Source organism: Anomaloglossus baeobatrachus, chromosome 6, assembly GCF_048569485.1.
Source record: "Anomaloglossus baeobatrachus isolate aAnoBae1 chromosome 6, aAnoBae1.hap1, whole genome shotgun sequence".
Lineage (NCBI taxonomy): Eukaryota > Metazoa > Chordata > Amphibia > Anura > Aromobatidae > Anomaloglossus > Anomaloglossus baeobatrachus.
The window spans coordinates 90,367,283-90,384,492 of NC_134358.1; the positions used below are offsets into that span (position 1 = coordinate 90,367,283).

Sequence of the window (17,210 nt, forward strand, 5' to 3'; positions counted from 1 at the left end):
GGTCGGGTATACACCACTGGAAGCTGTGAAGCTACTGTGGGACGAAAGCGGAGTGCTAAACTTGCCCACAAAGTAAGTCCTGTGCACACTGGCACTGGTCAGTGGGAGAGCACATTAGTACACACAAGCAGCGCATGTACTGATTTAAAGGACCTGCTGCCCCCGGGAATCTGTCCGGGGGGGGTGGCATAAAAGGTCATCGCGGGCCGCATGCAGCCCATGGGCCGGAGGTTCCCCACCTCTGTATTAAGGGTTTTGAACACTTAAAAAAAAAATTGCAGAGCCTGCCTGTCAGGTCAATCTCAAAATGCCTAACAGCCCCAAGTGGTAAGGAAACTTTGGCGAAGTGCTCAGGAAAGCTACAGCCTACCACAGCTACCTCTGCATAGGCATTGCCTTGAGGATTTGTACCTGCCTTTTGTGTAAGGATGCCCTGGTACCTCAAGGCTACTGTACAGCTGCCAGGCTGCTATCCATTTCCAGAATTCCTGCCATTTACAGAACCTCCCCATTTACAGTGAGAGCTCGTAGCCCTTTACCTATATAGACATATATTTTTCTGCTACCAGTGGAACGATCAGATATTGATACTGAGCCGGGCAGATCAAAGTGCACCTGCGCCGGACCGCAATGTCTGCTTGGGTAGATGACATTGGACGCATCATACACCCAGGCCTTAGAAGAAGGAGAACAACGATCGCCGCCGAGAGGAGGTGCCAGACCGGAGATCAGCAATATTCATTGGACCGGAGATTAGCGACACTCATTGGACCGGACAACCCCCATGGGTGAGTATTATAAAGTGATTTTTATGTTCTACACAGCGGCCTGGGCTCTTATATAAAGTATCCTAGAATGCTGTATGTAGGAGCCCACTGGTGGTGGCCGCAGCTTATAGGCCTCAAATCTGGTGACAGGTTCCCTTTTAACATTTGCTTGGAAAAGACTCTCGTTTTTTGGAGCGGTCTTGTTGGGCTAGGCAGAAATGGAAAAGTAGACCCAGCGCTCCTTATTAGAGGCTTAAAAATCAAACAATAAAATGCATGATTCCAGCCAGTCCAGCCCCGTCTTACGCGTTTCGGATGACAGGACTTTAGCCCGAAATGCATAAGGCAGGGCTGGATTGGTTGAAATCATGCGTTTTATTGTTTAATTTTTTAATGGTCTATAATTGTTTTACTGAAGAATAGAGTGCTGGGTCTACTTCTCCATTTCTGTATTGTGAGAGTTGCCACCGCGATTTGTGCACCTGCGGATCCATTGGTTATTTATGGTGAGCTACACTTTCCTTTTGTCTCTGTAAGGCCCCCTTCTCACGTACGTGCCTCCGATACGTGTTTGGCAGTTTTCTTACGTACCGGAGACACGTACACACGAACACCTAGGTTTTCCTATGGTTTTGGACACACTTAAGTATTTGCGCACGGAATGTGTGTCCGTTCCGTACTTACGTGTGTCCGTGTGTTTCTCACGCTGCCATGTCCATTTTCTCTCTGGCATCACGGGTGTCACACGAAACGCAAATGTGTCACACGTAACATACACAGACCACACGGATGTGTTCCGTGTGACACGCACCGGAGAAAAGATGTGTTTGTGAGAAAAAAAAAACAAACCTTTACTCACCTTCTCCAGCCCTGCTGTCTCTGCCGCTGCTGTCACTTGCTGCCGACCGCCGCTCATTGAATATTCACTTCACTGAGGCCGGAAGCAGCAGCAGCGGGGACCACAGATCAGCACCACGGACAGCAACGCCAGAGACAGGTGAGTAGAAAGTTCCCGTTCTCTGTGTGTTATCACGGATAACACACGGAGACCACACGTAGCCCAAAAACATGGGTCACGGAGGGCAAAACGCACCGAAGACACATCCGAGAAAAACGTGCGTGGTTTTCACATACGTGTGAAGAAGGCCTAAGGCTTTGTGCACACAGTGTGTTTTTATTACAGTTTTTATGCGTTTTTGTCACAAAACTGCATGTAAATCCGTACGCCAGCAGTCAATGACAATCCTGGTGTAGTTTGTGGAGTATTTTTTCCTTGCAGATTTGGTGCAGAAAATAGTCTGCAGAATGTCGACTCAGTGGTTTTTCACCCATTGACTTAAATTTGAAAAATGCATCACAAATTAGGAAAAAATACGCGTTTTTAGCCTGCGTTCTTCCTGCCAAAAGATGCAGAAATGTCATCGGCAGTCGAAGGCCGGAGTCACGCTAGTGCGTATCTAGCGCGAGTCTCGTATCACATCACTCGGCAAGGCCTGATGCTCTCTGGACATGAGCATCTCAGCTGCATAGTAAGGCTGCTTTCACACTGTTTTTTTAACATGCGTCCTGAACGTTTTTTTAACGCAAAAACTGATCCAGTGCAAATGCGTTTTCATTTCAATGCATTTGCAATGGACTCGCGTTAACATGCGTTCACCTGCGTTTGCGTGCGTTATAGTGAAGATCCAGCAACTTGCAGTTTTTTAACATCTTTCAAAAATGCTACATGTAGCGTTTTTGAGCTGCGTCCAACTTCTGCAAATTGCTGGATCCTGACTATACTGTACACAAACGCAGGTGAACGCTGGCATGCTGATAGGCAGGATCCTGCTTGCTCTACTGAGCATGCCCAGAAGCCAGCCTCGTGATCAGTCCCTCTCTCTGTCTCTCCCCCTCCCTCTCCTCCACCTGAGAGCTGCGGACACTCGTAACCAAGGTAAATATCGGGTAACCACTTATCTTAGTTACCCGATGTTTACATTGGTTACGTGTGCAGGGAGCCCGGCTCCTAGCAGCTGCAGACGCTCGTAACCAAAGTAAATATCGGGTATCCAAGCAAGTTACCCGATGTTTACCTTGGTTACGAACCTCCGCAGTTGTAAGAAGCCGGCTCCCAGTCTGGCACGTTTAGTTCCCATCACTCCCGATCACATGACTCCAATGCCCGCTTCTAAACATCCAGTGACAGGATCCTGCAAAGTAACACATGCGTCTTTTGCTGTAAAAGCAGGATCCGCTTTTGCAGCAAAAAACGTTCAGGACGCATGTTAAAAAGACGTAGTGTGAAAGCAGCCTAATACATGCAGCTGCCCCACTCCTGTCAGGAGAGTGTGCGGCCATGCCAGGTGATGCGATGTGAGACTCACGCGAGATACGCGCTAGTGTGACTCCGGCCTAAGATGGCGTCTGTGACACGTTTCTTCAGCGCAGTTTATGATGCAGTTTTTTATTATAAGATGTGATTTTTTTTTTTGTTTTCTCTGCAAAAAACTGCGATAAAACGGTAAAAGTGAAAAACATGTTCTCTGTGACTTACATGAGGAAAGTTGACATAAAAAATGTGTAGAAAAAAAAAATCCAGAGCCTTTTCTCATTCAAATGACCCTGAAGTGTGCTACAAATATATTTATGAATTTTTATTTTCTTTTTTTTGGGGGGGGGGGGGGGGGGGGAGGGGATTGGAGCATGAGCCAAATATAATGACAAAAAACTCTGTGAATATAGCCTCTTATCTACAGGTAAAAAAAATGCAAAAAAAAAAAAACCGGGAAAAAAAATGCACCTTGTGAATGAGATTTCTAAAATTGCTGTTTCTGGTAAATGCTGTGTGTGAACGAGACCCTAGAGTAACAGGCTGGTTGGGGGGGAACAAAAGAATGCAACAAAAAGTGGAATAAACGCTAGGTAAAAAGTATAGAAAAACCTACTGAGAAAAAAACAAAACAAAACACCATTACCTCAGACCACGGGTGCACCCTGTGATTGACAAGTAGAGGCCACACCCATGCTGCGGTTGCTGCGTATAGGCCACGCCTACAATTTCATTAACACATACCCACCCTGTGATTGACATATAGGGTTACGCCCGCCCTGCGAGTGACCACGCCCAACCATCAATTTGCATGTATGACCACGCCCACTCTAAGGAAATTGCCGTGTCACGCCTACCTTGTGATTTACATGTATGACCACGCCTACAGAGTAACTGACCTGTAGGGCCACGGCCGCCCTGTGATTGGCAGGCGTGACCTGTACTCTAACTGATCACGTATGCAGCGCTCCTATTGGCTCCCTGATCCTGTGTGCAGCGCCGGCTCTCTGGAGCTATGTAGAGCCCCGTATGCTGCCTGAGGCACATGTAGGGACATCACACACAATAGAAGAGGTAAAGCCGCTGCGATACTTACTCCTAGCACGCCCTGTATGCACAGGCGATATCCGCAGAGCTCACACTGCGCGACGGCCGTGGTTGTGGCCACTCCATGTAACTGCAGAGCCGCCGCACAGGCCCCGCGCGCACTACTTCTGTCACGTGCTGCGCGGAGGTGGCAGTTACCAGTATCGTTACTGAGATAGGAAGTGGTAGCGGCGCGGAGGGATCTGTTGCAGGTAACGGGGCCTCCGCCTCTGTGGGGATGATTTCTGTGGCCGCTCCTCTCCGCACAGTACACTGATGATAAATGCGGGCTGCTCCGTGTTGTCTCCGGTTTCTGGCGGTTTACTGTGCGCCCACCTACTCTTTCCCCATCATACGGTTCTTTTCCGCTTGCGATTTCTATGTGTGAGCGCGATCCGAGAAAACATGGGACTCACACCAGTTAAAGGGAACCTGTCACCAGATTTGGGGCCTATAAACTGTGGCCACCACCAGTGGGCTCTTATATACAGGGTTCTACCATGTTGTATATAAGAGCGCAGGCCGCTGTGTATAGCATAAACACTTTATAATACTCACCTGGAAGGTTGCTCCGGTGCACAACAGTCCGATGTGTGTCTCCATTGTCCGACACCTCCTCTTTCGGCCATCTTTGTCCCCCTTCTGAAGCCGGGGTGCAGGACGCGTCCTACGTCATCCACACTCGCCGGTATTGAGGTCCTGCGCAGGTGCACTGTGATCTTCCCAGAGCAGGGCAGATCACAGTATTGTAGTGCGCCTGCGCGGGACCAGCGAGTGTGTATGACGTAGGACGCATCATGCATACTGGCTTCAGAAGAAGGACAAAGATGGCCGAAAGAGGAGGTACCGACACCGGAGAACGGAGACACCCATGACCCAACTCCTCCATAACGACCGTTTAGGTAACTATTATAAAGTGATTTATACATTCTACACAGCGGCCTGGTCTCTTATATACAGCATGTTAGAATACTGTATATAAGAGCCCAGTGGTGGTGGCTGCAGCTTATAGGCCCCAAATCTGCTGACAGGTTCCCTTTAATCAATGAGGTAGTCTCCTCTTGCTTTTCTTCGTTACGAATCGTGGTCTCTGCAATCGCAGCAAGTCTCGGCTCACGTATCCCCATACAAGTCTGAGAGCATGTGAAACATCGCACTGCACTCTCATGTCATCCGTCTGCAGTGTGACGTACACAGAGACAGGCAGTGGAGGAGATGGGAGAAAGTGCTCCCTCCCCTTCTCTCAGGCTGTGATACGATCGCATCACAATCAGATGACCCTTGTCTGACACACGCAGCAGAGGGTCATTAGCATATCACTTCTGATTATCTCACATCAGAAGCTATAGGCAAGTGGAAAAGAACCCATAAGCCACGTCTACTGGTGCGGAGCCACAGCGCCCTTGGTGGTTGTAGGGGAAGTCTGGGGGTGACGAGCAGGTTCCTCAAGGAAGGGGTGGATGATTAAAGGCTCCTCTAAGGGGAACTGGGCAACTGTAGCTTCATGTGGGGGCTGGGTGTCCGCAGGCTCTATGGGGGGGGCGGGGTCGGGTGTCCACAGGCTCTATGTGGGGTCAAGGGCCAGGTGTCCACAGGCTCTATGGGGAGGTGGGGGGGGGGAATCAGCAGGCTCTATGGGGGGGGGGGGGACGGGTATCTGCAGGCTCTATGGGGGGGGCGGGGACGGGGACAGGTATCCAGAACAAGCATTGCGGTTTCCATAGTGAAGTAATGGTGGTCTCTCGGAGACCCCGCCTCTATGACCCCAGGGGCCCTCTCTCCATGGTTGGGGCCCTTTAGCTGGATAGAATAGCCCCAGCAGGGTCCCGGTCTCCCCAGCCTGTGGCCCTTGGTGACGCAGTCATTCTTCATCATATTATTAAATAAATAATAATTATTTATTTTTTATTTTACTCCTCCCCATGTTATAAGAGCCATAACGTTTTATTGGCACATCAGTAGGAGGACCTGTTTTATAAGGCAGTTTATAGTCAATTGACCCTGTAGACCTCCCTGACTAATGTAAAGAAAAATAGGAAAAAAGTGTTCGGCTATGTACCCACGATGCTTTATCTGCTGCTTTTCTGCACACAAAGAGGCTTGTTTTGGCAGGAAAAAAAACAATTGAAAAAATCGTGCATTTTTTTTAATTGCGTATTTGAGTTTTTCTCCTGTTTTTTTTTTTTTTTTTTTATAGTCATGATGATTGCGGGGGTTCCTGCACTGTACCCCTTCGATCGCCGCCGGACCTGCAGCTGATGTTACAGCCAGGACCTCGTTCTCACTGCCTGGAGCTGTCCCTGCGCCGCTCCCGGCAGCTTATCCTCGTGAATGGTGCGATCGCAGCATTCATCAGGCAGTCAGAGGAATCGCTTACCCCTCCCTAGTAATCAGGTCCCTGTAATGCAAACACAAGGAACCGATTGCTGCCATAGTAACCCTGGGTCATCACCATGATGACCCCGGGTTACTGAGCTACGGAGAGCCTCACACACCATGCTATATGCACTGTATGTGAGACGAAGTGCTGCGTTATAATCCCCTGTAGTGATAAAGCATTGCAGGGGATTATAGAAATGCGGGAAATAAACAATTGACTTGCTCCTTTTTTTTCAGCAACAAAATCTGCAAGGACGTGTGCCCAGCGAGTCACGATTCCCATACACTTTGCTGGGATGCTGTTTCCTTGCTTTTATTGATTAAAACGCATGACAAAAAACAAAAAAAAGCCACGTGGGCACATCGCCTTATAGAAAGGAGATGTATGTGTATTTTTAGGATTACTTTATTACAAAAATGTCACATTAAAGGGGTTATCTGGACATATGACACCGTTGCCGTCCCCTTAGGGACTGGTCATTGGTGTCAGGACGGTGGTCTGACGCCCCACAGTCACAGGTAATGGCTGACCGGCTGCTCCACACCCAGCTCCACTCACACATTACAGCCAGCCGCAGCTGATCGGAGGGTGCCGGACCCAAACGCTGACCTGTTGGTAAAGCCCCACTCCTGCGTTTTATCCCTCCCCCCATCCCTGCAGTGGTGCTTTAAAGCAGAGGTCCCTGCGCCCTGTATTATACTCACCTTCTGGCGTCTTCGCCGTTTACCAATGTCACTCTGGTTCCTCGACGCCATCTTGTGCTCGGAATTCTGACTGACGAGAAGTAAAAAGTTATGACACAAGCTCCCAATGCATCTCTATAAGAGTCAAGACAAAGCCAGAGCGAGGCTCTCATAGACTTGTATTGAGTATGACCTCTAGAACATTCCCATGAAACACTGGAGCTGCCGGCAGGTCACAAATCAACGAAGAGACGAACGGAGGAGCAGTGTTAGAAGATGAAGGTGCCGTCAGGTGAGTATCAGACGGGGGGCACAGGACCTTAGAAATTAAAGCACCCTCTCCAGCTGTGCAATGTATGAAAAAACCTCCTAGAGTGGTGACTTAAGGCTGTGTGCACACGGGGCATTTCTTGACACATCGCACCAAAATCTGCATGCCTATGGTGACGCTAGTAAAGTCTGAGCTTTCTGAAAGTGCTGTGCTCATGTTGCATTTTTTTTAACTTTGCAGATTTGGTATAAAAGTCAGCAGCATGTGATTTGGGGCATTTTTCCCTGTGTTTTGTAGCCCTTCCACCCATTGACGTCATAAAAAAAAAAAAGCATCAGAAGGCGCAGATTTCATAGCAAAATTTTCTGCACCAGATTTGGCCCCTATAAGCTGCAGCCACCATCACTGAGCTCTTATATACAGTATGCTAGAATACTGTATATAAGAGCCTAGGCCCCTGTGTATAACGTAAAAAACAGTTTATAATACCTAAGGGGCTTTCCGGTCCGATGGGTGTGGCTGCTCTCCAGTCTGGTGCCTCCTCCGTCTTGTGCAGTCGCCGTCCTCCTTCTACCAGCCCAATGTGGATGATGTGTTCTATGTTATCCACACAGGCCGCCATTGTGGTCCTGCGCAGGCACACTGTGATCTGCCCTGCTGAGGGCAGATTAAAAGTACTGTAATGCGCAGGCGCGAGGAAAGGTTAAAGACCATCTGTACATGGAAGGAGTAGAAGGAGGACAGCAACTGCACAAGATGGAGGAGGCACCGGATCAAGAGGGAGCGACACCCACAGGACCGGACAACCCCCTAGGTGACTATAAGTGTTTTTTTATGTTGCCCCAGTTCAAACAGTGCTTTCTGTGCCTGCCTGGTGTCTCTTCCCCCAGCCTCCCCCGGGGCATTCTGTGCCTGCCTGGCGTCTCTTCCCCCCCCCCCTCCCCCGGGGCATTCTGTGCCTGCCTGGCGTCTCTTACCCCCCCCCCCCTCCCCCGGGGCATTCTGTGCCTGCCTGGCGTCCTCTTCCCCCCCCGCCCTCCCCCGGGGCATTCTGGTGCCTGCCTGGCGTCTCTCCCCCCCCCCCCCCCTCCCCCCGGGGGCTTTCTGTGCCTGCCTGGCATCCTCTTACCCCCCCCCTCCCCCGGGGCTTTCTGTGCCTGCCTGGCGTCTCTTCCCCCCCCCTCCCCCCGGGGCTTTCTGTGCCCTGCCTGGCGTCTCTTACCCCCTCCTTCCCCGGGGTTTTCTGTGCCTGCCTGGCGTCAACCCCCCGGGGCATTTCTGTGCCCACCCGGCGTCAACTCCTCCCCTCCCCCCTGGAGCTTTCTGTGCCCGCCCTGAGCCTCCCAGTGTTAATCACTGAATGAATTTACCTATGGAGTGACTGTAACATTACCGTGTCAGGTTGTGAGTTGCTGCTGAGCAATAAAATGGAAGCAAGAAGAAGACTGTTCTTCCGTAAGAATCTTCAGCCAGCGAGACCAATCCGGCGCCAGTATTCCTGACCACGGTGAGCACAATCACTCATACATTTGTCTTCTTCCAATCAGCCATATTATATAATGTAAAAGATTATCACCTCTACACAGGGTAGGTGGGGCGAGGATCCTACAAATCCAGAGGACAGGGGTCTGAAATGCCCTGTAAGGGTTGAGCAGTGGGCTGACGTGCACTGTACAGCACCATTCATTGTCTATGGGACTGAAGGAGCAAATGACTTCTACAGGTTAAAGGCTGTAATGATGTAAGATACCTCACAATAGGGACATGGTAATTGGAAAAAGCATCAAGAAGCTCCTCTGATATCTCCTCTATAGAAATCCAGTATTCTGCCATCCACTGACCGTTGTAGCACGGGCTCTGCCTGATCAGGAGAGTATGGATAGAAGATTGTGATAAAACTACTTCCTTTGTTTTGCAGGATCCATTTATATGGGGAACGTCGACAAAGCTAAATTTCCCAATGATTGCACAGACCGCATTAAGGAGCACTGCCATTTGGTAAGACACAGTATCTGTGCGGGCTCAGGGTCACACCTTCGTGTTGTAGATTTTGCTCATGATTATGAAAAGCATTTATAGGGGTTGTCTCGTCTAAACTCAGTGACTGCAGACCTATGGGACTGCAGACGAGTGACTCCTCACATCACTCACTGTGAGCTGCGAGGATTCTCCGGTGTCAGAGCCAAAAACGGCGGTCATGTGGCCACAAGTATACGGTATGCAGACTCCCAGCCAGAATCCAATTAGAGGGTGCGGGCTCATTCTGTACATATGCATTGAGCAGGGGACGAGTCCTCTAGTCACAAACCATTAACTATGGGTCTAAGAACTAATGGGCAGAGTAGGTGTCCTACCGAGCGCTGATGAGCCATCCCGGGCTGTTCCTGCGGCTGGATGTGCTGCGAGTCACTCACAAGTGTGGCTCCGAATTGATGGTTATTCTGCTGCTTAGTTTCAACAGAGCAGCTCTTCCTCTTTCGCTCTGCTCTGTTGACGGGGCATGACTACCCACATCATCCTGATTGACAGCTGGTGTCCCGCAGTCAGGCAGTGGGGAGCTGGCAGTCAGTCAGCATGACATCCGCAGTACTGCCCCGTCAGCAGAGCGGAAGAGAAGCCGCTTCTCTATAGCGGGAGCCACACAATGTGCTGGCAGAGGTCTGCGCTGGGTAAAACAAGCGTAGGGTTAGTAACTACCTACCTTTCGTTCTTAAGACCATGGTAAAAAAAAATAAAATGTCCTTTTTAAAATGCAAAACTTTTTCTTTTTTTTTTTTTTAAACTCGAGTGAAGGGATGTATAATCCCGAACTGTTTTAATTTCAGGTGGTAAGGCTTGTGTTTTTTTTTTTTTTTATTTGTTACAAAATGGCCCATAATGTCCATTTAGAGCTCTATTCTGGTCAAATTGATAATGCCCCTGTATTTTCCTCCTGGTGTAGTGGTGCTCTAATGGGGGCCTGCACGATGTGTTCAAAGAAGGGGCAACTGAAAAACCAACAGAAAAACCATCAGTAAATGCTAAAAAAGGTAAAAAGGAATCTGTGTATAAAGCAGTGCACATTTCTTTTGATGACCGGCCTATTTTGCCAGAAAATACCAGTTTGTTAGGCTATGTTCACACGGGGCATTTTTTGCTGCTTTTTTTTTTTTTCCCTGCAACAAGACCTTATCTTATGGTAGGAAGTCTCTTGGTGTTTGTTTTGTTGTTGTTTTTTTTTTGGGGGGGGGTTACATTTCCTTAATGACTTGTATGTAGTGATGGGTAGACCCCACGTGGGTTCAAAAGTTAAAAAAAAAAACAGCAATTGCGCTATACTTACCAAGCCTCCGGCGCAGCAGTAACTGCTGCCACTCATTCTACTTCTGGCGGCGCTCATTAGCCTCATGCATATGCACTGCTTCCCCCGCCTACCGGTGTCGGTGATTGGTTGCAGCCAGATGCACCCCCCACTTTGAGTGGTAGCGTATTTGACTGCTTCCAGTCACTGGCACTATATGCGTCTATATTGTGGTATAAAAATAAATATAATATTGGGGGCTCTGCGCCAATTTTTTGTTGATACCCAGCACAGATAAAGCATTCGATTACAGCCTCCAACCGTGTGTATAAGAGGAAATATAAGATAATATAATATAAAATAAGAGGAACTGCATGCTGTTTTTTTTTTTTTAATTTAAAAAAAGTAATAAAAAAAAATAAAATAAAAAAAGCGTGTGGTTCCCCCCCCCTTCCACCCAGTTTTGATACTCAGCCATGGTAAGGCTGAGGGCTGGTATTCTCAAGCTGGGGAGACCTATGCTTATTGGGCCCCCAGCCTAAAAAATATCACACAATGTCACTTCAGATGTAGCAGAGCCAGGATCGTCATGGGACCTTGTGTGGATTACTGGCAGGATTTTTTGAAGGGCTACTAATGGGGTGAAAGAGAGTGGGGGTTTTTGTCTTTTCTTTAAAAAAAAAAAGTGTTTTTTTTTCGGTGTTTGTGTTTTGTTTTTTTTTTTTTTCTTTTCACTTACTGATTAGTAATGGGGGATCTCATACATCCTCCCCAATACTAATCTTGGGCTTAGTTGCAGCTGTGAGCATTAATTCCTTATTAGCCCTATGGCAATCCTGGGTGGCTGCAGGCTGATATTTTTAGGCTGGGGGGCCCAGTAAGCATGGGTCTCCCCAACCTGAGAATACCAGCCAGCAGCTGTCGGGCTTTATTATAGTTGGGTATCAAAAGTGGGGGGATGGGGGACTGCACATTGTGTGTTGTTTTTTTTTTTTAATTTATTTATTTATTATTAATAATAATAATTATTTTTTTTCCCCTAAAAGCCACTTGCGGTTCCTCTTATTTTGATACTCAGCCAAGATAAGTGCACGTCTGGGGGCTGCAGCCTGTAGTCGTATGCTTTATCTGCGCTGGGTATCATAATATGGGGGGACACTACTCCAATTCATTTTTACACCACAATATAGACGCACATAGTACCTGTGACTGCAAGCAGTGAGACGCTACCACTCAGGGTGGGGGCACATCTGACGGCGCATCTGACTGCAACCAATCACAGATGCCGGTTTGCGGGGAAAGCAGTGCATATGCATGAGGCTAATAAGTGGCCAGGAGTTACAGCGACACTGGAGACTGGTAAGTTTCGCACACTTGCTCCAATCCCTCTATCCTTTCTAACACCATTTTTAAGCACCGTATTCTGGTCTCCATATACGTATATGGGGACCGGTGTCTGGCCAGATAGCTGCGATCAGTTCTGGGTATCTGTGACTCTGCCCATCACTACTTGTAGGGTGAAAAACCGTGACAAAAATTCTTAAAAGAATTGACCTGCTCATTCTTTGTGTGTGTTTTCTAGGATCTCATACTTTGCTGGGACAGCAGCATTTTATTAGTATAGATTTGCATAAAACAAAGGTAAAAACTGTGCTAAAAGCGCAGTGAAAACCGCCTCGTGTGAACATACCCTAACCTCTTGTGCGTCGTGTTCCCAGATCACTATGCTCTATTTTTAGTAATTTGCTGCCTATGATAAGGTTTTAGTAAAGGCTTTGAGTTTTCCCAACTGGTGACACACTGTTTAAATCAAAAGTATTCAACCCCCAGTGTAAGTTAGGTTTATTAGTGAAATTTGCTAATTTTCTGATGTCTGCAATAGACCGATAAACGTTCGCTCAATAACACTAATATAACAAGTGTTTTTTCCAAATTCAGCATAGAATGACAGTTTTACTAATTACTGCAGTCCCAAAAATATTTAACCTCTTTATGACAAACTTTTAGTACTGAGAAGAGCACGTTTTGGCTGCTATGACCAGCTGCAAACGTGACACAGACAGACACAATGCAATTCATACCACATGACTCATATTGCACAAAGTAATTCTGGCACACTGGAACAGATCTGCTGCCGCATGACAACTGTTTAACTCAGTAGCAGTAATATGGATACTGGAATAATTACCACACACCTGTTTTTACCACTCCAAAAAAATGGCAAGTAGAGAAAAGACTATATAAGTGCTGGATGCACCAGGCAGGATTATGGCTGTATGCACCAGAGTTTGTTACAGCATGGTGCAGATTGCCCTATTACAAACATAGGGCAAAAATATCATGTAAGCAGTGAAGAAGGCAGACGGCCAAAATCCAGTTTTTATACAGATTCCACTACTGTCCCTGACAGAAGTTATGTCTCATATCCATGTTATATAAATAAAAGCTTATACCCTGACTTTAAATTCATCCATTGATTTTATAAATTACTCTTTTGAAAGCTGAAACCCTCCCAAATTTGGATTAGGTTATGAAAATAAAGTTGCTGAAATATTGATCATTTAATGAACACAGAAAGGTCAGATTTTGGCAAGACAAATGTTTTGTCGCCCACAGAAAGTAATGTGAAATTCAAACAAATAATTAACTTCTAATACAAAGATATGTTGCATAACATTGGTGAATGAAGTTGTGGTGCTATTAGAGCCATATTTAATATTTTTTGTGACTTCCATGAGCTTGAAGGACTGCATCCATGCGGTTCAACAATGATTCATACAATTTATTGATGAAGTCATCAGGAATAGTAAAGAATGCAGTCTTACATGCCTCCCAGAGTTCATCTAGATTCTTTGGTTTTGTCTTCCAAGCTTCCTCTTTCATCCTACCACAAACATGCTCAATGATGTTCATGTCTGGTGACTGGCCAGTCCTTGAGCACCTTGATCTTCTTTGCCAGGAGGAACTTTGTTGTAGAGATGGATGTATGAGACGGAGCACCATACTGCTGCAGAATTTGACCCCTTTTATGATTTGGAATGTAAGAGGGAGCTAATACTTCTTGATATTTTAGGCCATTGATATTGCCTTCCACCTTGCATATGTTTTGCACACCCCCATACTGAATGTAACCCAGACCATGATCTTTCCACCACCAAACTTAACTGTTTTCTGGATCCATACAGGCTCCAGTAGGTCTCCTGTAGTATTTGCAGCAGCTGTGGTGTAATTCAACTGAAGATTCATCAGAGAAATCCACCTTCTGCCACTTTTTCCAGCGTCCATCTGTTTAGCAGGCTGTGGGACTTGGCAAATGCCACATGGTTTTTTTAATTGCCTTTTGTTTAGTGCTGGCTTCTGGGGACTGACTCGACCATGGAGACCATTTTGAGACAGAATCCTACAAACTGTTCTAGTTGACACAGGTACTTCAGGTGACCAGGCCTTTTGGAGCTCTGCCGCAGTGGAAGAGGGGCTGGCTTTGGATTTTCTAACCAACAAACGTTCCTCCTGAGCAGTTGTCTTGCAGGGTCTGCCAGACCTTGGCTAGTCAAAAACATCTCCAGTCTCTTCAAATCTTTTTTTTAATTCTTTGTACTTGACGCTGAGACACATTAAAGTTGCCAGCCACCTCTGCAGTGGATCTGGTCTTCAGTCTATGGATAATCAAGACTTTGGTCGCAGGGTGGATGTTTGGCATGTTGTCAGAGGTCAAGTTGCAGTTCAAGTGAAGGTCTGGGGTGCTGGGTTTCTTTTTATACACACCCACTAATTAACCAATCATTTAGTGAGCACAGGTGAGGATGTAAACTAGGATTGGGTGCATTATATGCCAAGGCGGCAAAACTTTTGTCTTGTCAAAATCTGACCTTCCTGTGTTCATTAAATGATCAATATTTCATCTTTGCAGCAACTTTATTTTCATAACCTAAACCAAATTTGGGAGGTTTCAGCTTTCAAAAGAGTAATTTATAAAACCAATAGATGAATTTAAAATCGGGTTATAAGCTTTTATTTACATAACATGGATAAGCGACAGAACTTCTGTCAGGGACTGTATTTCTTTGTCGCTCCTAATTGGGAGACCCAGACAATTGGGTGTATAGCTACTGCCTCCGGAGGCCACACAAAGTATTACACTTAAAAGTGTAAGGCCCCTCCCCTTCTGGCTATACACCCTCCCGTGGGATCACGGGCTCCTCAGTTTTCATGCTTTGTGCGAAGGAGGCACACATACACGCATAGCTCCACTGTTTAGTCAGCAGCAGCTGCTGACTATGTCGGATGGAAGAAAAGAGGGCCCATATAGGGCCCCCAGCATGCTCCCTTCTCACCCCACTTTTGTCGGCGGTGTTTGTTAAGGTTGAGGTACCCATTGCGGGTACAGAGGCTGGAGCCCACATGCTGCATCCTTCCCCATCCCCCTTAGGGCTCTGGGTGAAGTGGGATTTACCGGTCTCCAGGCACAGAGACCGCGCTCCGTCCACAGCCCCTGGGGAATCTGCTGGATATGGAGCGGAGTATCGTCAGGGACAGGGCCCTGCTACGCCAAGGTACTCTGTGTCCCCGTACAGACCGCGCGCACACTGCAGCATTGCTGGGTGTGTTAGTGCGCCGGGGACAACAGCACTGCGCGCTGGTGCCATTCCTATCTACAGCTTTGCTGAGAGGGGACATGTATTTGAAACTGCCGCGCGGCCGCTGTTGTCAGTTTTTTCGCTGCGGCGCAGCTGGGACTTGTGGTGCGCCGGGGACTTCCGCGCTGGCCGTGCATATATCACGGCCGCGCTTATTACTCGAGTCCCCGGCTTTCTGCGGCCTAGTTTCATTTCGTTCCCGCCCCCAGGCCTGCCAGTCAGGGGAAGGGCGGGACGCTGTATAGAACGTCAGCGCAGAGGGCTGGAGTCTGCTTTGCATACTCCAGCCCTCACACTGGGCACAGTGGGACGCCAGTTTCCCGCACTTTGTTTGAGGCACGCCCACGATCCCTCTCTTCACAGGACGCCGGCAGCCATTCCTGTGTGCAGTCTGAGCTGGAGAGAGGAGGCTGGGAGACCCAGACACGGGATTCTGGTGCCCACACACCCGTTTTTCAGCGGGCGGTAAGCTGCCCTCAAGGGCTGACCCCCACTGGTGCCGAAGTGTATATTGTATTTTATGCTTGCAGCTTTACATTGCACTGTACGGTCGCTGGGGATCCTCTGCTATATACCCTCCTAGATTCTCAGAGGACACAACAGCATGTCGACCGCAAAAAGCAAAGGTGCTAAGGCACAGGCTTTCTATGCTGCTTGTACCGCTTGTGGGGCTGTTCTACCGGCAGGTTCCACTGACCCCCACTGTGTGCAGTGCTCGGCCCCTGTGGCACTTGCCCGGCCGGGGCCTCTGCTGGAGGTGACCCAGGCAGAACCTCCTGTAAATACTGTCCAGGTGACAGGGACGGAGTTTGCAGTCTTTGCCGACAGATTGTCTGTGACTATGACTAAAATTCTTGAAACATTGCAGTCTAGACCAGTACCTCAGGCCATGGACACTGTTAACTCATTGCTCCCTGGTCCCCCTCAGTCGGAACAGCTCCGGGATCCGGGGGTGTCTCTTGCATCCCAGGGTGATGGCTCTGACACGGACGACAGTCCCAGACAGCCTAAACGAGCTCGCTATGAGCGGCCCTCGACTTCATCACACTGGTCAGGGTCCCAGCAAGACTCTCTGTATGATGAGGCGGAGATAGCTGATCAGGATTCTGATCCTGAGACCGCTCTCAATTTGGATACACCAGATGGTGACGCCATAGTGAACGATCTTATAGCGTCCATCAATAAAATGTTGGACATTTCTCCCCCTGCTCCTCCTGTGGAGGAGACAGCTTCACAGCAGGAGAAATTCCATTTCAGGTATCCCAAGCGTAAATTAAGTGTATTTCTGGACCACTCTGACTTTAGAGAGGCAATCCAGAAACACCACGCTTATCCGGATAAGCGTTTTTCCAAGCGGCTTAAGGATACACGTTATCCTTTTCCCCCAGACGTGGTCAAGGGCTGGACCCAGTGTCCCAAGGTGGATCCTCCAATCTCCAGGCTTGCAGCTAGATCCTTAGTTGCAGTGGAAGATGGGGCGGCACTTAAAGATGCCACTGACAGGCAGATGGAGCTCTGGTTGAAATCCATCTATGAAGCTATCGGCGCGTCGTTTGCTCCAGCATTCGCAGCCGTATGGGCACTCCAAGCCATTTCAGCTGGTCTTACACAGATTGACACGGTCACACGTACATCTGCTCCGCAGGTGGCACCCTTAACCTCTCAAATGTCTGCATTTGCGTCTTACGCGATTAATGCTGTCCTAGACTCTACGAGCCGTACGGCAGTGGCGTCCGCCAATTCCGTAGTTTTACGCAGAGCCTTGTGGTTAAGAGAATGGAAGGCAGATTCTGCT

At 48.1% G+C, this 17,210-nt stretch overlaps 1 protein-coding gene across 1 annotated transcript in view; it reads left to right on the top strand.

Moving 5' to 3' along the window:
* The first annotated feature begins 4,348 nt into the window (after positions 1-4,348).
* Positions 4,349-17,210, top strand: part of C6H8orf88 (chromosome 6 C8orf88 homolog) — an 81,518-nt gene continuing 68,656 nt past the window's right edge. The window contains exons 1-3 of the mRNA XM_075316267.1: positions 4,349-4,376; positions 9,417-9,496; positions 10,440-10,527. Of these exons, the coding sequence (XP_075172382.1) occupies positions 9,428-9,496; positions 10,440-10,527 (157 nt within the window). The 5' untranslated portion in view covers positions 4,349-4,376; positions 9,417-9,427. The remainder of the gene's footprint in view (positions 4,377-9,416; positions 9,497-10,439; positions 10,528-17,210) is intronic.